At 46.8% G+C, this 22,041-nt stretch overlaps 1 protein-coding gene across 1 annotated transcript; it reads right to left on the bottom strand.

Annotated features, from left to right (window-relative positions):
• Positions 1-553: 553 nt before the first annotated feature.
• On the bottom strand, positions 554-5,601 carry LOC119270685 (putative disease resistance protein RGA4). Its single transcript, XM_037552726.1, has 2 exons — positions 5,324-5,601; positions 554-3,471 (listed from the first exon to the last, which is right to left on the bottom strand). Exon 2 carries the CDS (start codon positions 3,362-3,364, stop codon positions 695-697), a length of 2,670 nt encoding a protein of 889 aa, XP_037408623.1. The 5' UTR covers positions 3,365-3,471; positions 5,324-5,601; the 3' UTR covers positions 554-694.
• Positions 5,602-22,041: the final 16,440 nt, after the last annotated feature.

Genomic DNA, 22,041 nt, shown 5'->3' with positions numbered 1-22,041 from the left:
ATCTAGCCTTTTGACTTCCCACGGACGGGCTTTGACCAGTGGACCTCTGCACCCGGTTGTGTCAGGTCACCCGTAGGGACACCCGGGAGTAACATTCGGGCCAAACCCACAGCTACATCCATCGTGTAGACCCGACGCGTCCGTTTCCCCCCTCCAGGTGCCGGCGCCGTCCATGAGGGGGGCACACCGCGGACGTGAGGGGGGTCACACTCTGGAGACGGGTGTCGGGCGTTTGCAACCGCCACAAAACTTTTGTCGGCATAGCTATTTTTGATTTTAATAAAATATAATGATCTATATTCAAAAGAACATGACCGCACATTGTTAACGTGCTCGAAAAAATACAAACCATATATATATATATTCATAATATATGAAAAAATACAAACTACATATATATTCATATGTATGTTTATATTTAACATGCTACATGTTAGTTTATATAATAATACATAAAAAAGCTTAAAAAAATACATATGAAAAAAAAGTCTACCTATGCCGACGGCTATGCCGTCGGCATAGAGACGGCCAGGTTTTAGGCGGCGGGCGGCGTGCCGCGGATCGCTGACGTGGCATGTATGCCGACGGCAGCCGTCGGCTTAGCTCATGAACGGTGCGCCGCGGATCTGTGACGTGGCATGACGATATATGCCGACGGCCGGCCGTCCAGGCCGTCGGCATAGATTTGACGACGTTAGCCGCTGGTCACGGGCGGGGTCGCCGGGCCCACGGGTATGCCAACGGCCTGGTTATGCCGACGGCTGCTGTCGCCATGTTCGCAGCTGGGCCGACGACATATGTATGCCGACGGGTGCCGTCGGCTTAGCTCGTGGTAGCCCGACGGCCAAGGTACGCCGACGGCCAAGACGTGGCTGTCGGCATAGCGCAAAGTAAGCCGACGGCAGCCGTCGGCATTGATTTGGCCGTCGGGGTAGGGCCAGTTTCCGGTAGTGCCAGAACTGAATAGCCATTGTAGGTTTTTACAGTAGGAAAGATGGATTTCAACCATGTTTAGCGACATAGCTATCCATGTTGGAAATGTGGTGCCTCCATAGGATTCTATCCTTAGAGACTGCAGGCCACCATGAGGCTTGACACACTCAAGCACCCTTGCATCATCCCTAGAACCAATAGTCCATTTTAATGTCAGTTCTCGGAGTTCCTTCTTCTTTCCGAGATTTGCTGCTTTTGCATCTTCTTCTGTCACATTCTCTAGCTGATTTAGCTCTAGCTGACCACCAAGATTTAAATGCTGCAACTCTCCAACATTGCTGCACTCAGAGCTAGTACGGCCTGCTACAAAACACGTAAGCGTCTGAAGGGACATGAGTTTCCGGAGGTCACCAGGCATGCTGCTCATCTTTGGACAATCATGACTGTAGAGGTGACGGAGGGCAGTCATATACTTCATTTGTCTTGGAAGCCGACACAGTTCTTGACAGCCAGAGATTTTCAATGTTTGCAGGTTATATAGAATGCTTATATCTTCAGGAAGTGCTTCAAAATCACTTCTTGAGAGATCAAGGTACCTTAGGTGATGAAGATGCTTTGATTTTAAGGGGAATGGACTTCTCTGCGTATGGAGCTGTAGTGCCTTCAAGGTGCTATATTTTGATAAATGCTGCAGTGGGTGTTCCATATAACTATCACACAGAAGTGTCTGAATAGCTGGAGATTTTCTTGCCAGAGAATCATTCAAAACAATTTCTGGTTTTTCACAAGACAAAAGTAAGTGGCGAGCTGTATCTGGAAGCCACTCAATCCGATTTGGTTCCTCGGGTGCAAAACCACATTCATTCTCCATTGTAGACAGCGCACCATCATGCATAAGATCATGGATTTTACATGTACGTTTGTAATAACTACCCCCCACCATGCGTTCATAGGATGTGGCTTTTCCTTGCTTCACATCCACAAAGAATGAACTTGAGGCCAGCTTGCTGAAAATCCGTTTGCCAATGGTTTCAGGACTAACTTCTTTGTTGTCCTGGATGAAGCCATGTGCGATCCATAGTTGGATCAGTTTATCCACATCAATCTCGTAATCCTTGGGGAAAACAGCACAGAAAGCAAAGCACTGCTTCATCTGCGATGACAACTCATTGTAGCTGAGCTTGAGTATTGGTAAAATTCCAGACTCCTCGGTGCAAATGTTGCTTCTGCTTGATATAGCCTTCCATTCTTCTTCACTGGTCTTTGTACGCAGCACAGAGCCCAGTGCTGTTGCAGCCAAAGGAGAGCCACGACATCTCTTCACGATCTCATCAACCATATTAACTAGCACAGCAGGCCTTTCTTCTTCCTTCTGCAAACTGAATGCTCTTGTCTCGATAATTTCCTTTATGAAGTTATCCTCCAAAGCTGCGAGATTATAGGGTTTAACTGTACCCATTATTTTTGCGACTCCTTCATCACGAGTAGTTGTCAGAACCACACTGCCGTTGGCACCATGTGTAAGGCGGTCCTTGAGCTTTTCCCACTTATCACTTTCTCGGTTCCAGATGTCATCCAATACAAGGAGGTACCTATGTCCGCTTAGTACGTCTTGAAGACTATCCAGTGGGCTTTTCTTGGAAGCTGCTGCTTCAACTACATCTTTTTCTAGATGAAATGCAACTATTCTTTTAGCCAGGGAATCCACATCAAAGCTGTCAGAGACACAAACCCAGATCAGCAACTCGAAATGCTTCTGAATTTCAGGTTCATTGTAAATTAGCTGCGCCAAGGTGGTCTTGCCTAGGCCCCCTACTCCAACGATGCGAACGACTGAGAGATCCGCATTGTTGGCTTGACCAAGTAGTGTACCAACAATATTCTTAGTATCTCGGCTTCTCGATCTGCTGATGATTTTCTTTGGATCAAAGATAACATGGTCCATCTGCCTCCACCGCATGGACTCTGGTGCTTGCTGCTGATACTTAAACCCAAAGGTGTTCATCTCAGCCACAAGGACTTCGATGGCCTGCACAATCCTGCACAGCTTCTTCCCCATCCTGTCGTGGAACGAAAAACGATTGTGGGTGGTGAGGAGCTTTACTGCATTGAAGCCAAGCTCGCCATAGTGCCCGTTCTTCCTGGCCTCGCGGCGGAGTGCCTCGTAGTTGAACTCGTCGAAGACCCCGTTAGCCTCGTAGGCCACCCTCTTGACCTCCTCGAGCCAAGCCTTGGCCCCTGCTCTGTGGGATGCAGTCTGCTCGGCGTCATCGATGACGTCCAGGATGGCCGGCAGCTTGCGCTTGAGCACCCTGTGCTGCTCCTCCATGCCCTCCATCACCTTGTACTGGTCAAGCAGATAGCTGGACACCTTGTCCTTCACGATTGAGAGCAATGGCCCGACCACCATGGTGGCCACCAGCTCTGCCATCTGAGCTCGCAACACACAACTACAGTCCAAGGTGGAGGAGAAAAAAATGGTGGTGTGCGATCCCTGATCCACTGGAATACTCTATTGCATATCTTGGTCGCCTGGGTCTGCAAAACATATGTACTCAAAGTAAGATTACCAGGATGTTACTATAAATGATGCATTAATAGCAACACTCTGAATGTAGCAGATTTACTGCCTGTGGATTAAAAGGCTGCATTCAGCTCAAAACCCTGGGTTATCCAGCAAAGTAGGACTGCAAACGAAAGGGGGATCATATGTAACATGGTATTGTAACACATAGGAAAATAGCATGGTGCCCGAGCTAGTAAATTTCAGAACATCTCCGAAGGTAGTTCCTGGGCGTAAATATGCCACATAACAACCAGTGCAGCAAGCAATGCCTTACCTGGTGCCTCACTACAGCTAGCAGTTTGTATCCCTACAGGAATGTGAACAGAACGATGATACCGACACTTGTCTAGTTCTCTGATGGTTCTATACTTTGCATTAACTGGTTTCAGTTCAACATACAAACGAACACTCGAACAGCATACTCCTGGGACGCATGTACCTTCTCTGATGTAACAGAGGAACTGTGACACATAGGCAAATAGGGAATAGCATGACACTTGAGGTAGTAAAATTCGAGGATATTCATAGTGAACATACTCCTGGGGCATTAATGCCATGGAACCACAACAACTGCAGCAAGCAATGAAATATGTGGTGCCTCATAGCACATAGCAGTTTGTATCCCTTTGGGTTGTGTCTATGTGAACAGAGTCGATGGTACTACTTCTCCGGTGGTCCTAGGCCTTTGCACATTAAGTGGTTTCAGTTCAACGGAAAATAGAACAGCATACTACACATTTCCTTATATTTGTAAACACTCAAAACCCGGTTCTACAGAAAAGATACAAGCTATTGTTTCCCTGCATTTAGAGGCTGCATTTAGCTCAAAATCCTGTGTTATCTAGCAAAATAGAAATGCAAACGAAAGGGAGATCATGTAACAACATGGTAACTGTAAGACTAAGTCTGTAACAGATAGGCAAATGGCATGGTGTCCGAGCTAGTAAATTCAAGAACATCTCCAAAGGTAGTTCCTGGGCATAAGTGCCACATAACAACCAATGCAGCAAGCAATGACTTATTTGGTGCCTCATTACAGCTAGCAGTTTGTATCCCTACTTCTCTGATGATTGTAGCTCTATACTTTGCATTAACTGGTTACAGCTCAACGATAGTCTGATGGTTGTAGTTCTATGCTGGCACTTCTCTGATGTAACAAAGTAATTGTGACACATAGGTGAATGGGAAATAGCATGACACTTGAGCTAGCAAAATTCAAGAATATTCATAGTGAAGGTACACCTGGGAGATCAATGCCACGGAACAACCAACTGCAGCAAGCAATGAAATATCTGGTGCCTCATAACAGCTACTCCCTCTGTCCCATAATGTAAGACGTTTTTTGACTCTAGTGTTGTGCAAAAAAACATCTTACATTATGGGGCGGAGGGAGTAGCAGCTTGTATTTCTACAGGTATATGCAGATTACGCGGTTTCAGTTCAACGAAAAATAGAACCGCACACTGCGCAATTTGCCTGTATTTGTAAACACTGAAAACCCGGTTCTACATAAAAGATATTACAGGCTATTATTCCCCTGCATACTACATGCCCCCCTGGTTTCAGAACAGTTTCAGAGCACTGTGCTTGCACAAGTTGAGATGACACAATTGCGTCGTGTGAATAAGAAGAAACTGTGTGAGGCTCAGAATCCCATAGCAACTAGAACAAAATGTTACAATTTCATCTAAATCTCGAACTCGAAGGTAGAAGATGTCATTAAATGACCAGAACTTTCAGTGGCTAATTGGAAGCAAAGTCATCCTATCAGTGGCTAATCTGTTATGAGAGCTTCTAAAGAAGAATGAAAGCAGAGGCTGGTACCTTGGTGCGCCCCACGGTGAGATCCTGGAAATGGGGTCGGAGAGGCTCCCGCCGCGCCCGGCGGCCGTCTCGCGCCGTCCCCGGCGGCGCTGCCTTGTGGTTGGCCCAGCGCCCGGCTCGCCGACAAGCTCCAGGGGCTAGGTGAGGTCCGGGTGTCGAAAAGGTCGGAGAGGCTTGCTCCGTACTGGCGGCGCCGTGCTCCGATTTGCCCGGCGGCCGGCGGCAGCACGGGCTAGGGGATTCTGATTCTTGGAAGGGGATTTTTGCGTGGGAAGAAGCACCATATCCATCCACGTATACTACCAAGCCAAATCTTGGCCAATGTTTCCAAGGTGATAACATTATTGGAGTATTGGGTTTGCAATGGCCAAATTTCTAGCACTTGAGCATATTTGTAATACTAGTACAAATGCCCGTGCGTTGCAACGGGCAAGAAAATTGAAAAACTTGCTCCATGTACATTACAATCCAATTCTGATAAACATCGGTGATAAAGCTACATTGTTTTCGCTTGGAAGAGTAGTGGTGCATGGACATGGAATAGCGTGTCAATCGGTTTTATTTTTTACATTTCGAAAAACATGAATATTTTTTCAATGTTTTCAATAAAATTGAACATTTTTTATTTTTTTTATTAGAATTAGAACATGTTTAGAAGACGAACATTTTTGAACACATGTTTTAAAAAATATGACTTTTTTATTTCGTGAACAATTTTCAATGTATTGTTTTTAATGGAACTTTTTTTGAACAATTTTATTTCGTGAACAATTTTCAATTTCGTGAGCATTTTTTGAAAGCGTGAACATATTTAAAAATATAAATAATTTCTTAAAGCAAGAACAATTTGAAACACTCTTTATCTTAAAGTGTGAACCCCACGTCCCAATATGGGGAGTCCTCGGCGTAGTCTGGGTGGCCGCGCAGTTCGGGATCTAGGGCAGCTCGACTGAGGCGGATCTGCTCCATACACGCGCGGGCCGGCCGTGGCACCACCGACACTGGCACCCTTTTAGGGTTGAGGTGTCGGCCATGCGGCATGTTGACATTCAGTTACGACGCCGAGATGCACTTCTGACAGTGGTAGACAAACTGGTGGACCGGGAGGTAGTGTCGTAGGTGCGGGCACTTAGGTTGGCGTTCCCCCAGCATCGACGACGCAATGGTGAAGTTCGCTATACGCCGCCTCGCGGTCATGCTTGCCATGACCGGGCTTTCCGCTGCGTCTAAAAATACCAATGGATGGCCAGGGATTGGTGGCTGTCGGGCGAGTGAGGCACGTAAAGACGAAAGCATGGGGGAGAAGAAGTGGAATGCATCGCCCCCCCCCCTCCAAACGGATAAAATAGGACCTCACGCTGACGCTGACGCGCGGGCCCAGGCGCACGCGTGTCCATTTAATATGGTAGGCGACGATAGGTGGACGTCAAAGAGCGAACCGGCGCCGAACAGCTAGCGGCCGCTTGGGCGTCCGCCTTGTGTTCGCGTGGACGCACATCTATTGTAAATTTAGGTCAGAAATACCTCCAGACGGTTGACAAGTGCACACAATTTACGGATACGTCGGCGCAAATTTAGGCTAGAAATGCGTCTAGATAAATGACATGCGCACGCTTTTGTCCTTTTCCAAACGGTCATGCGTGAACCAAATACGTCGGCACGTTGGAGTTGGCCTTAGCCTGCATAAACTGCGGACGCCAGTGGGCAAATGAAATATATTTGTTTGCCTAGAAAAGTACGAAATATATTTATGGGACTTCAGCCCACATATCCCACGAGCAGCCCGCATATTAACAGAGGCAGGAGTGTGAATCTTTCCAAAGAAAAGGCCAGTTTCGCCCCCAACCTCCTTCCTCGTGCTCTTCGCCTGTCTCTCTCCAAGCTTCCTCTTTTCTTCCTTGGTTTGCCCCTATCCCCTCTCTCCTCCAGCCTTTCCTTAGTAATTAGCAGGAGGCGCTTGCCGGGGTGGAGGCGTCTGCAGCCCGGCTTCTCTGCTCGCTGCTTCATGGGTATCCTGATTCGTTGTCTCCTCTTTGGAGCTGGTGGATTTGTTTTCTCTTTTGCCCAATAATAAATCCCCCTTTTTTCTCTGCTTGATCTACTCACCGGTATTCATCTTCTTCTCCGGTGGTTTCTCTGCTATATGCATTAGATCTAGTTCCTCCAAATCATTTTGTCTGGGTGCATGAGCAGATCAATTTGGATCTGACGCATGTTTTAAGGTCCACCTCTTGGCATCAGGCCTTTCTCTCATAGATGACGAACAATATCGGAGGTCACCTCCTCGGGAGCTTGCCCCCTCATGGTGTTCTGTTGCCGGAGCACCACCGTATAGCAATGGTCGCTGCAGCACTGCCGTATATATCACTGCTAGGTTTAGGGGCGAGCGCCGCTGTATAGCTTCACAATGATCGCGTCGCAGCGCTGCCGGAGCAGCCTCCTGGAATCTGTACCCCTCTCTCTCTCTCTCTCATGTCCTCCATCTCTGTTTTCTTCACCGGCAAAAGGCAATCGCTCTCTCATGTCCTTCATTTTCTCTTCTCTGTTCATCCGAGTAAATTCCCCCCTTCCATCCTCCATCAAGCGCAGCAAGGATGGCCTCTTTTACCCGAGCACGCGTCCACGACATCTGCCTTCTACTCCACCGCGGCTGTAGCCGTTCGACGACAATGGTGGCGCCCCTCACCTGCTCGTGCTCCGCCGTCGCTTGAAAGGGGAAGTTTGGATAAGAAGTGTCAGAGGATTGCGGACAAAATTTCTTACAAGCATAGGATCTTTTTGTAAAAATGAAGCATTTCCAGAGACACTTAAACAGGGACCGCGGGTTCAATTTCGAAAAAGCACAAGGAATTTTTTGCAACAATGACGACGACGTACGACCAGAAGCAGTATCTACTTTATTATTAGGGGAAGATATATATCACTGCTAGGTTTAGGGGCGAGCGCCGCTGTATAGCTTCACAATGATCGCGTCACAGCGCTGCCGGAGTAGCCTCCTGGAATCTGTACCTCTCTCTCTCTCATGTCCTCCATCTCTGTTTTCTTCACCGGCAAAAGGCAATCGCTCTCTCATGTCCTTCATCTTCTCTTCTCTGTTCATCCGAGTAAATTCCCCCCTTCCATCCTCCATCAAGCGCAGCAAGGATGGCCTCTTTTACCCGAGCACGCGTCCACGACATCTGCCTTCTACTCCACCGCGGTTGTAGCCGTCCGACGACAAGGGCGGCGCCCCTCACCTGCTCGTGCTCTGCCGTCGCTGGAAAGAGGAAGTTTTGATAAGAAGTGTCAGAGGATTGCGGACAGAATTTCTTACAAGCATAGGATCTTTTTGTAAAAACGAAACATTTTCAAAGACACTTAAACAGGGACCGTGGGTTCTGTTGGGTAACGTAGCAATAATTCAAAATTTTCCTACGTGTCACCAAGATCAATCTATGGAGTCATCTAGCAATGAGGGAGGAGTGGATCTACATACCCTTGTAGATCGCGCGCGGAAGCGTTCAAGAGAACGGGGTTGATGGAGTCGTACTCGTCGTGATCCAAATCACCGATGATCCTAGCGCCGAACGGACGGCACCTCCGCGTTCAACACACGTACGGAGCAGCGACGTCTCCTCCTTCTTGATCCAGCAAGGGGGAGGAGAGGTTGATGGAGATCCAATAGCATGATGGCGTGGTGGTGGAAGTAGCGGGATTCCAACAGGGCTTCGCCAAGCGCTGTGGGAGGAGGGAGATGTGTCATGGGAGGGAGAGGGAGGCGCCAGGGCTTAGGTATGGTTGCCCTCCCTTCCCCCCACTATATATAGGGCCAAGGGAGAGGGGGAGGGCGCAGCCTTGCCCCTTCCTCCAAGGAAGGGTGCGGCCAAGGGGGGGAGGAGTCCATCCTCCCCAAGGCACCTCGGAGGTGCCTTCCCCCTTTAGGACTCTCCCCTCCTCTTGTCCCTTTGGCGCATGGGCCTCTAGGGGCTGGTGCCCTTGGCCCATATAGGCCAAGGCGCACCCCCTACAGCCCATGTGCCCCCCCGGGGCAGGTGGCCCCACCCGGTGGACCCCCGGGACCCTTCCGGTGGTCCCGGTACAATACCGGTGACCCCGAAACTTGTCTCGATGGCCGAAATAGCACTTCTTATATATAATTCTTTACCTCCGGACCATTCCGGAACTCCTCGTGACGTCCGGGATCTCATCCGGGACTCCTAACAACTTTCGGGTTACCGCATACTAATATCTCTATAACCCTAGCGTCACCGAACCTTAAGTGTGTAGACCCTACGGGTTCGGGAGACATGCAGACATGACCGAGATGACTCTCCGGTCAATAACCAACAGCGGGATCTGGATACCCATGTTGGCTCCCACATGTTCCACGATGATCTCATCGGATGAACCACGATGTCAAGGACTTAATCAATCCCGTATACAATTCCCTTTGTCTAGCGGGACGATACTTGCCCGAGATTTGATCGTCGGTATCCCGATACCTTGTTCAATCTCGTTACCGGCAAGTCTCTTTACTCGTTCCGTAACACATCATCCCGTGATCAACTCCTTGATCACATTGTGCACATTATGATGATGTCCTACCGAGTGGGCCCAGAGATACCTCTCCGTTTACACGGAGTGACAAATCCCAGTCTCGATTCGTGCCAACCCAACAGACACTTTCGGAGATACCTGTAGTGTACCTTTATAGCCACCCAATTGTGACGTTTGGCACACCCAAAGCACTCCTACGGTATCCGGGAGTTGCACAATCTCATGGTCTAAGGAAATGATACTTGACATTAGAAAAGCTTTAGCATACGAACTACATGATCTTGTGCTAGGCTTAGGATTGGGTCTTTGTCCATCACATCATTCTCCTAATGATGTGATCCCGTTATCAATGACATCCAATGTCCATGGTCAGGAAACCGTAACCATCTATTGATCAACGAGCTAGTCAACTAGAGGCTTACTAGGGACATGGTGTTGTCTATGTGTCCACACATGTATCTGAGTTTTCTATCAATATAATTCTAGAATGGATAATAAACGATTATCATGAACAAGGAAATATAATAATAACTAATTTATTATTGCCTCTAGGGTATATTTCCAACAGTCTCCCACTTGCACTAGAGTCAATAATCTAGTTCACATCGATATGTGATTAACACTCAAGGTCACATCCCCATGTGACTAACACCCAAAGAGTTTACTAGAGTCAATAATCTAGTTCACATTACCATGTGATTAACACTCGATGAGTTCTGGGTTTGAACATGTTATGCTTGTGAGAGATGTTATAGTCAACGGGTCTGAATCTTTCAGATCCGTATGTACTTCGCAAATTTCTATGTCATCTTGTAGATGCAGCTACTACGCTATATTTGGAGCTATTCCAAATAACTGTTCTACTATACGAATCCAGTCTACTACTCAGAATAATCTGGATTAGTGTCAAAGTTTGCATCGGCGTAACCCTTTACGACGAACTCTTTTACCACCTCCATAATCGAGAAAATTCCTTAGTCCACTAGTTACTAAGGATAACTTTGACCGCTGTCCTGTGATCCATTCTTGTATCACTCTTGTACCCTTGACTAACTCATGGCAAGGCACACTTCAGGTGCGGTACACAGCATAGCATACTGTAGAGAGCCTATGATAAAAGCATAGGGGACGACCTTCGTACTTCCTCTTTCTTCTGCCGTGGTCGAGCTTTAAGTCTTAACTTCATACCTTACAACTCAGGCAAGAACTCCTTCTTTGACTGATCCATCTTGAACACCTTCAAGATCATGTCAAGGTATGTGCTCATTTGAAAGTACCATTAAGCATTTTGATCTATCCTTATAGATCTTGATGCTCAATGTTCAAGTAGCTTAATCCAGGCTTTCCATTGAAAAACACTTTCCAAATAACCCTATATGCTTTCCAGAAATTCTACGTCATTTCTGATCAACAATATGTCAACAACATATATTTATCAGAAATTCTATAGTGCTCCCACTCACTTCTTTGGAAATACAAGTTTCTCATAAACTTTGTATAAACCCAAAATCTTTGATCATCATCAAAGCATACATTCCAACTCCGAGATGCTTACTCCAGTCCCTAGAAGGATTGCTGGAGCTTTGCATACTTATTAGCATCTTTCAGGATTGTCAAAACCTTCCGGTTTGTATCACATACAACCTTTCCTCAAGAAAATCATCGAGGAAACAATGTTTTGACATCCTATCTGCAAGATTTCATAAATAATGCAGCAATCGCTAATATAATTCCAACAGACTCTTAGCATCGCTACGAGTGAGAAAGTCTTATCGTAGTCAACTCCTTGAACTTGTCGGAAAACATCTTAACGACAAGTCGAGCCTTCTAAATGGTGATACTTACCATCATTGTCCGTCTTCCTTTTAAAATCCATATGTACCTAACAGCCTTACGACCATCAAGTAGTTCTTCCAAAGTCTACACTTTATTTTCATACATGGATTCTATCTCGGATTTTATGGCCTCGAGCCATTTATCGGAATCCGGGCCCACCATCGCTTCTCCATGGCTCGTAGGTTCATTGTTGTCTAGCAACATGACTTCCAAGACAGGATTACGTACCACTCTGAAGTAGTACGCATCCTTGTCATCCTACGAGGTTTGGGAGTGACTTGATTCGAAGTCTCATGATCAATATCATAAGCTTCTACTTCAATTGGTGTAGGTGCCACAGGAACAACTCTTTGTGCCCTGCTATACACTAGTTGAAGTGACGGTTCAATAACCTCATCAAGTCTCCACCATCCTCCCACTCAATTTCTTCGAGGGAAACTTTTCCTCGAGAAAGGACCCGATTCTAGAAACAATCCCTTATTGCTTTCGGATCTAAGACAGGAGGTATACCCAACTGTTTTGGGTGTCCTATGAAGATGCATTTATCCGCTTTGGGTTCGAGCTTATCAGCCTGAAACTTTTTCACATAAGCGTCGCAGCCCCAAACTTTCAAGAAATGACAGCTTAGGTTTCTCTAAACCATAGTTTATATAGTGTCATCTCATCGGAATTACGTGGTGCCCCTTTTAAAGTGAATGCGGTTGTCTCTAATGCCTAACCCATAAACTATCGTGGTAATTCGATAAGAGACATCATGGTATGCATCATATCCAATAGGGTGCAGTTATGATGTTCGGACACACCATCACACTATGGTGTTCCAGGCTGTATTAGTTGTGAAACAATTTCCACAATGTCTTAATTCTGTGCCAAACTCGTAATTCAGATATTCATCTCTATGATCATATCATAGATCTTTTATCCTCTTGTCACGACGATCTTTCAACTTCAGCCTGAAATTACTTGAACCTTTCAATAATTCAGACTCGTGATTCAACAAGCAAATATACTCAACATCTACTCAAATCATCTGTGAAGTAAGAACATAACGATATCCACTACACGCCTCAGCACTCATTGGACTGCACACATCAAAATGTATTACTTCCAACAAGTTGCTTTCTAGTTCCATTTTACTGAAAACGAGGTTTTCAGTCATCTTGCCCATGTGGTATGATTTGCATGTCTCAAGTGATTCAAAATCAAGTGAGTCCAAACGATCCCTTTGCATGGAGTTTCTTCATGCATATACACCAATAGACATGGTTCGCATGTCTCAAACTTTTCAAAAACGAGTGAGCCCAAAGATCCATCAACATGGAGCTTCTTCATGCGTTTTATACCGATATGACTTACGTGGCAGTGCCACAAGTAGGTGGTACTATCATTACTATCTTTTGGCATGAACATGTGTATCACTACGATCGAGATTCAATAAACCATTCATTTTAGGTGCAAGACCATTGAAGGTATTATTCAAATAAACAGAGTAACCGTTATTCTCCTTAAATGAATAACCGTATTGCGATAGTCATAATCCAATCATGTCTATGCTCAACGCAAACACCAAATGACAATTATTTAGGTTTAACCCCAATCTCGATGGTAGAGGGAGCGTGCGATGCTTGATCATATCAACATTGGAAACACTTCCAACACATATCGTCAGCTCACCTTTAGCTAGTCTCTGTTTATTCCGTAGCTTTTATTTCGAGTTACTAACACTTAGCAACCGAACCGGTATCTAATACCCTGGTGCTACTAGGAGTACTAGTAAAGTACACATCAACACAATGTATATCCAATATACTTCTATCGACCTTGCCAGCCTTCTAATCTACCAAGTATCTAGGGTAATTCTGCTCCAGTGGCTGTTCCCCTTATTACAGAAGCACTTAGTCTCGGGTTTGGGTTCAACCTTGGGTTTCTTCACTAGAGCAGCAGCTGAATTGCCGTTTCATGAAGTATCCCTTTGTTCCCTTGCCCTTCTTGAAACTAGTGGTTTCACCAACCATCAACAATTGATGCTCCTTCTTGATTTCTACTTTCGTGGTGTCAAACATCGCGAATATCTCAAGGATCATCATATATGTCCCTGATATATTATAGTTCATCACGAAGCTCTAGCAGCTTGGTGATAATGACTTCGGAGAAACATCACTATCTTATTTGGAAGATCAACTCCCACTTGATTCAAATGATTGTTGTACTCAGACAATCTGAGCACAAGCTCAACAATTGAGCTTTTCTCCTTAGTTTGCAGGCTAAGAAAATCGTCGGAGGTCTTATACCTCTTGACGTGGGCACGAGCCTGAAATCCCAATTTCAGCCCTCGAAACATCTCATATGTTCCGCGACATTTCAAAACGTCTTCGGTGCCTCAACTCTAAACCGTTTAACTGAACTATCACGTAGTTATCAAAATGTGTATGTCAGATGTTCGCAACATCCACATACAATGTTCGAGGTTCAGCACACTGAGCGGTGCATTAAGGACATAAGCCTTCCACTACTAGAAAAACCCCTACTAATGGCGCATCTAGTATGGCCATTAATGGCGCATCTGTGGTGCGCTATTAATAGCACGCCATTAGTAATTGTTACTAATGGCGCACCACCTGGTGCGCCATTAGTATCTGGTATACTAATGGCGCACCGCAGGTGCGCCATTAGTATAGGCCAGGGTGCGCCATTAGTATGCCTCCCAGGGGCCATGTATATCCAGGTGCTTTGGCATACTAATGGCGCACCACCACTGGATGCGCCATTAGTAACCGCGGCATACTAATGGCGCACTACCCAGTGATGCGCCATTAGTATGCACTGTCATACTAATGGCGCACTGTCATGTGATGCGCCATTAGTATGAATATTAGGTTTTTTTTGTTTTTTATTTTCTGTTTTTTGCACAGGTTACAAAATGTATAATTTGACAAAATATAGACAGCACACATCAACAACAGATTCATCGAATACAATAGAAGATTAGTCTTTGAATACAATTCATCATATTAGTCTCCGAATACAATTCATCATATTAGTCTCCGAATTGAAAAGACCGAACAAAGATAGAACATTATATTACAAGTCTCGAGACCGCGAGTAGCGAGTTTGTCTTCATATTACAAGTCGATATCGATCATCTAAACTACCATCACATAGAAGAGAGCTGCGGTCATCATGATGAGCATCATCACGATGAAACTCGTCTTCATCCGGTTCCTCCAACGCTCCCTCCCCTCTCCCGCTAGATAGCGGGCGTATCTAGATTCGGCCTCGGCCCTAGTGGTGTACCCTTTGTAACTGTTACCGCTGAATCGGTGAACCTTTCTCCGACACTCCTCCCAGTCATCGTAGACTCCGGGAACCTTACCCTTGTACACGACATATGTCGGCATCGCTATGCACTAGCCAAATGAAACGTTAGTACCAATTCACAGACAATACATAAGCAATATATAAGTATGCAACAGAACGATCGGAAGAGAAAAGCAAGACATTAATAGCATCGATTACATCTAAGTTGAACGACTCTCGAAACCAAAGAGACATACTACAAGTTCATTAAAGTTTAATTACAACATGAGCCAATCGATGTTTCAGAACTAGACACAGCATCACTGCTTTCGACTCGACTCAAGGGACCGGAGCGTGGATGAAGCCGCCGTCTATCGTGGGAGTCATGAAATAACGGTCGTTGTCAGCCTGCATTTGTAGCATTGTGTCGATGTCACTGTTGGACGGTTGATTGTTGAGGTAGAACTGCCCAGAGGTATGAAGGACATCTTGATGGATGATTTCCGCAAACTCCGACTGGATGCGAAAGAATTCTTGTCGGAGGTCCGCGTCCTGGATTGCCGACACGCTCTTTGCCCAATCTTTGAGTTTACTCGGTAGCAGAAGTTGATGATGGTCCCGTATGATCGCCCGCATGTGATGGATGGCGTAGTAGGCACCCTTCTAACCGCCAGGCGGCTGCTTGACGCAGCAGAACGTCGTATTGTGGGAGAACACGTGCTTGCCGTACTTACGAATAGGCCTGGTGAAGGTGCCTCCAGATTTGGCGTAGCCAGGGAGAACATCGTCAAGAACCTTCTTGACATTTGTGTAGTCTACGTTCGACTAACGGTCCGGGTCGAAATACGTGGCCATGGAATATTTGGGGCTTAGGAGGATGAGCGTGCAACGTGTGTCACTGCAGAAAACACGGAATGTTAAAAGAAAAACGATCGAAATGTAAGAATTCATATGTTACGGGCCGGTTGAGGGGAGGACTTACTCGGGAAAGTAAGGCACGAGGAAGTTATCCTTATCTTGGTTTGCCAGAATGACGCCTTCGAGGTAAGAACTCGCGACTTGCCGGTCCCCAGCGCTGCCCAAGATCTTGGCACGCATGTAGAAGGGGTCGACTATCACGATGTCCGGGGTCTTGTCGCGAATGATCCGCATCTCCATACTCAGCGAAAATAGCCGAACGAAGGTGTAGTGCAGCGGATGAAGGTTCAACATAGCGTGGATGTCATAAAAACGCAGGACGATCGTACGCCCGATGGAGTTATCCACAAAGCCCTTGCCCTCTGGCACCTTGGCCGCGAAAACCGGGTATGCCACATCCTTCTCTCTGAGACGCCGCTTCTCCAGAGCAAGAACACTGTCATGCAGACTCCGCATAGCACCGGTTGCAGCATTGAGCATATTTGTCGGTAGCATCGCCCTACCCGCCACATGCACCCTCCTCGAGATATCCTGCGGTGAAGGTGGCCCGTCCTGAGCACGGATCGTACTCGGTGCCGGCTGGCTCGCACCCTTCTTAGTCTTTCTTTTGCGTGCCTTCTTCTTCTCCTGTAATGGGACCGAGTTCTGCTCACAGACCGCCTTCTTGAGTGTGTTGGGGCTGATAATATTTCGCACCTCGCCTATCTGAGGCTCGGTGAAGTCGGCAGCTGGAGGCGTCTCCTGAGAGCTGAACGCCAGACGGCGCCTGTTGCAACTTGGCTTCTCCGCGGTACCAGCTATATCGCACACGTCTTTTGTTGGGTTTGGTTCTTGAGAAGGAGGCCCCATGAAGTCGCCATCGTACCCATGATCGGCAAAGTACTGATCGACGTTGCCAAATGTATCATCGTCGTCGTCGTCGTCGTTCTGATCCTGTGCCATATGCATGTTTGGATCCAGTGGCATAGGGATGTCCGGCACCGTTACGGCGGTCTTGCCATGGGGCCGACTTGGCGCCGACACGACTGGCGGTGTTGTCTTTGGGGTGGTGTCCCCCGCCCCCAAACGAATCTGGCTCTTCGGCCAAAGCAGGGGCCAGCTCAGGCAGGCGCTGAGGGTCATCACGTCTTCATCGTCGGCCCCGACGGGTCAAATCGGAGGTAACAAGTCGTCGCAGCCTGGCAGCACCCGAACCAGTTGAACCCTAAACAAGTTGGGTGGCATCTGGGTACCGTGGAACAAGGGGTTGCCCGGTTGAACGATTTTGCCCTTGGCGACATCGACCAACTCGTTGTTCACGAAGTGGAGGAGAGTGCACGGAACGTCGGCGGCGCCCTGCGAAAACATGTAGGGCGTCAGGGATGCCCAGTCAAAGGCAAGGAGATGAAGTCCTCGGCCGAGAGAGGCTTAATTAGTTACCGTGATGATGGCGTCGAGCTTGGCTAATGTCGACGCACCGCCAACGGCGGGCGTGCAGTTGACGGAGGGGCCGCTTGCTGAAGAGGTGCTGGCCTGCGTACACCCGGGTGCATTAAGCTCCCGTGCCGGCGTCGGAGACACCAATGCCGCCTCCGCCGGAGGCACCAATGGCCCCGCCATCGCATTATGCGAGTTGCTGGCCGTGAAGCTAGGAATCGGGGGCGGCCCCTGTTGGCCGCCCGCAATCCACGCACTCAACCCCGAGATCAAGGTAGGCACAAGGGCGGTGATCGTCGCTCCGAGTCGTTGTTCCACTTGCTCTTGGACAATCTCCGGAATCCGCGCCACCTGTGCCTTGAGTTCTTGAACCTCTCGCGCCTGGCTTTCCGAGCTGGTCTTTTTCTCCTTCCGCACACCAGCGGTATAGTATGACCCTCATTTTGTCGACAAGCCTTTGCCGGCCACACGACCAGCTGACGTCGGCTTACTGAGCTTATCCTTGTTCTTCATTACATTCAACCCCCTATTTAGAGTGGTGTCCCAAGGGTTGCTCTTAGTCGACCCCACGCTACTGCTTTTAGTCGCCTGCGGAAGGAATGTGAACCATTTAGAAATTCGGCTTCATTAATTAGAATGCAACCATATGGAGCTAATTACGCGGGGGTGTATTCCTTACCAGAACAAGCTCAAGCTGCCTGGTCTTCGGATCCGTGGTAAGCTCCTTTGTTTTCGGGTCCTTCTTGTACCGGGCCCTGACAAAGTTCCTGGTCTGCTTGTCACCGTATTTATCGAAGAGGGGCGGTAGGCCTTGCTCGGCACGGTCCGCCTCCTCCTTGTCCCATATAGGCTCCGCCACTCTGTAACCGCCGGGACCGAGTGTGTGTTCCCCTATGTTCAGCTCCCGCATTTGTTTCCCCCACTCACTTGATTGGGAGCTTGCGGTGCTCGAGCAATTGATCTTGAAGTCGTTGTAGTCATCTTCGGTGATCGAAGGATTTTTCTCCTTGATCTTCTGATAACTCTCACCTTTCTCGATCATTCTCTTCACATTGCTTTTCCAAGTAGACAGGGCCTTGCTCATCTTCGTGAGGGCAGCATTGTTCACTTTATTCCCTTTGAGGCCTGTGTTTTCAAATTCAGCGGGGAACTTGTATCGTTCGTGCAGCTTCGTGAAGAGGAGGTTGCGCAAATTCCCTCGGTCAGGATGCCTCAGGTTCTCGGTGTTGATTGAGACGGTGCTCCGGACAATGCACCCGAGCTGAAGCGAGTACCCCTTGACTATTCGTTCGGGCGCCGTTGGATTCCCGTTGGAGTCCACTTCAGTAACTTCCTCCTTGAGGGTGCGGAGCACGATCGGGCGCTGGTCCTTCCGTTGCCTCTTCGGTTGGCTGCCATCTGTGCGTGCGCCGCCATCATCAGTGGTGGCATCCTCGGCGGCACCTTCAGTGGTGGCATCAGTGTGGTCATCCTCGGCGGCACCATCCGTGGTCTTAGGATCGGTGGGAGGCGGCGGCCTCATACAAGTGAGGTTGTTCCTCCATCTCCTGGGACAGCTCCCAGAATGCCTTGCCGCCCGAACCCCCGGCCTCATCGTTGTGGGCCATGTTTCTCTCTAAATAGAAACAAAGTTTGGTCAAAAAGTTGGTTATTGTCAAGGAACAAGATCATGGTCTCATCATTTAGGGTTTGTCGACACCGAGGCATCCTAAAATCTAAGCTTTTATCATTGAGGGTTTCTCGACGCCAAGGCACCCTAAAAGCCTAACCTTTCATCATTTCGGGTTTTATCGACACCGAGGCACCCTAAAAGCCATGCATTAGTCACAAGTACGCCGGGGCACTTGATCCTACTTAATTAACTACTAAGATACCCCGGCCCATGCATTAGTCACAAGTACCCCATATGTCCTATTTTTAGCAAAGTCATGCTAAAATTCACGGAAAATTTCAGCATGACCTTTGCTGAAAAATAGGACATATGGAGTACCCGAATTTGCCGGAACGGAAGTTAATCGACATTTCGGCAAACTCAAGGGCCTCTCGGGGTACCTGCAAAATCATTATCCCAGGTGGACATGGATGCAATGTCACATGTCACATGGATCCCACACCCACAGGAGCTGGTGAAGCTTCATGTGTATTTCACGAAAACCAGCCTGACTAAAGAGCTTTATGTAGAAAACAAATCACTCCACCAGCTCACACAGGATCATCCCTCTAAGCAATTACTCAAAATGGGCACTAGCAGCAAAATGAACATTTTACAATCTAAACTTTTTTTTGTCATCTATGTGCTCATTTAACTTTGATCCAAATAGTATCAAAGTTCTTAGAAACAAGCAGCTCTGCTAACAAAGAACAGTAAAAATGGGGCTTGCCTTAAGATGGGAAGTAAAGTTGCAAAAACTATCACAAAGAACAGTAAAAATGGAACATAGCTCAGCATTTGTATTGATAGGAACAAACATAAAATCAAACCATGGGCATCTACTAGGTAGACCAACATAAAATTTTGGCTGGAGTTACATAAGGGGAAATTGATGTGATGAATGGCAGTTTGGGAGCTGAGCTGATCATGTCCATGTATTCTAATTCTACAGTAAGATGGCATTGCTGTTGGTACCAATTTATTTGTTCACAAAGATACATTTTTGGTAATGCATAGACAACATCACCTTTTATTTATCATGGTTGGTTCTGTTCCATAATTATATCAGCCCAGAGTGTCTTATTAGATATCAAACTGAATTGTAATGCACCCATTCTAAAACTTTAAGTGAAAATAACCCTTGGTGTTTGATATGCATAACAATGAAAGATGTTGGTTCACATCTTTTACTGATAGTTTGGTGGTTTTATTTTTCTAGCCCACCGTCAATCACTTGGTAGCCATGACAGAGAAACCGCGGGGCAAATAGTGTGAGTAGCTAATAAGGGCTCAAAAAAAGACTTTAATATGTCTGATGATCCAATGGATTGGTATCTATCATCTGCTACCAACATGTATTTTTTTTGAGAGAGATGGACTACCAACGTGTATTATGCTATTTAATTAAAGCTCATGCCATGCTTATCTTACATCAGATTTATTTATTCTAAGCTATAATTATTTGCCAGTTGCTTGGCAGTACGTACTAGACATTGTGGCATCATGCATGCTGCGTGAGGTGAGGTGAGAGCTCAACTACCATGGGCATCAAACATAAAATTTTGACTGGAGTAACAGAGGCATAAAAGTAGAAATTACAGGTTTCTGAATCTGAACTTTTTTAGTTAACAGACTAACCCAAGCACCTTTTCTGGCATTATATTCAACATATATGATATGAAACAAATCGTACGACGCATAACTAGTCTGATGGGATGCTAAAAAACATACATCTGATTCCTAGCAGTCAGATCGATTATTTTGCTTCTAAGGTCAGAGGATCATGCTGATTAAGGTTCTATTTTTATACTGCAAGTTCCAGGTAATTAGAGTATGTGGCACTGTCTTGTGTTGACTAACTCATAAATGATATTATCATCTTTACTCACCGTTATGTGTATCATGGCTGAAATTCCACCGTTATAATACATGCCTGCTTGGCTAATTAGCAAGTAAGTAACTCTTACATTATCAAAGCTTGCCAGTTTCTGAAATCAATTACTGACAGGGAATAGCATAGGCACACAGCAAACCTATAACTTAATGATGGTTATTGGGGAAGACAGGAAATGAGGATGGACAGAACCATATGTTTGGGAAATGCAAATAGAAGTAGTGCTATGAGAGTAATTTTTTTCAATTTTCATTGATGTTTCAAATTAGATCGGTGCACATGTGGCTGCAATTTCTATTGGTCATCCAAGATGGGTGTTCATAGTAAAGTACTATATAGTGGCACTAACATAACCAAGGATTGCTTTTAAAAAAACATAACCAAGAATCACCTTCCACGTGGCTTCTTCTCTTTAGCCTGGCTTCCTTCTGCAAAGTGGGCAAATACTTCTGTCTGCTGCAGTAGGTACTTCAGTCGCCCTTTCCCTTCTTGTTCTGTGATCAAAACCATGATGAGAATGCAATACACACCAAAGAATATCATATACAAGAATTGCAGAAATTAAACAAGGTCAGACCCACACTATCTATTCTTTCTTCATGGCAGAATATCATATACAAGCACGAATTTTGTTCACATTTATATAGCAACAAATATTTATACACTCATATAGCAGCACTGATCTTGTTCATACACTAAAAAAAGTTAGCAAGCATTTACTGTCAGACACCTATACGCACACACGCGTCAGTATACATGTTGTCCGAAATCTGCAATTGTAACTGAACGCATTGCACTGTAAACTTGCAGTTGTCTTGTTTCAAAAAAAAACTTGCAGTTGTGCAGACCTGTTGCCGAGGATCCGGTGGAGCGCGACGATGTGGTCCTCCTCCTGCTGCGAGAAGCAGCCGCGCTTGAGGTCGGGGCGGAGGTAGTAGATCCACCAAGGCAGCAGCTCTTGCCGCAGTGGTTCAGCCCGGCGAGTCTGGGGAGTAAGCTCCAGCAGCCGACGCCGTGGCGGTTGATGCGCAGCCGACGACGAGGGCGGCGGGGCGGCGACGTCGGGAGAGGAGAGGGTGGCATCGCGGGAGGCGGGGCGACGGACGGTGTCGGGACGGTGCGACGGCGGCGAGGCTTTCTGGGCTCTGGGGGAGAGGAGAGGGCGAGGGA

The sequence above is a fragment of the Triticum dicoccoides genome, chromosome 3A (genome assembly GCF_002162155.2).
Source record: "Triticum dicoccoides isolate Atlit2015 ecotype Zavitan chromosome 3A, WEW_v2.0, whole genome shotgun sequence".
Lineage (NCBI taxonomy): Eukaryota > Viridiplantae > Streptophyta > Magnoliopsida > Poales > Poaceae > Triticum > Triticum dicoccoides.
Note: the sequence above shows the minus strand (reverse complement) of the source record. Positions and strands in the feature narration are given on the sequence as shown.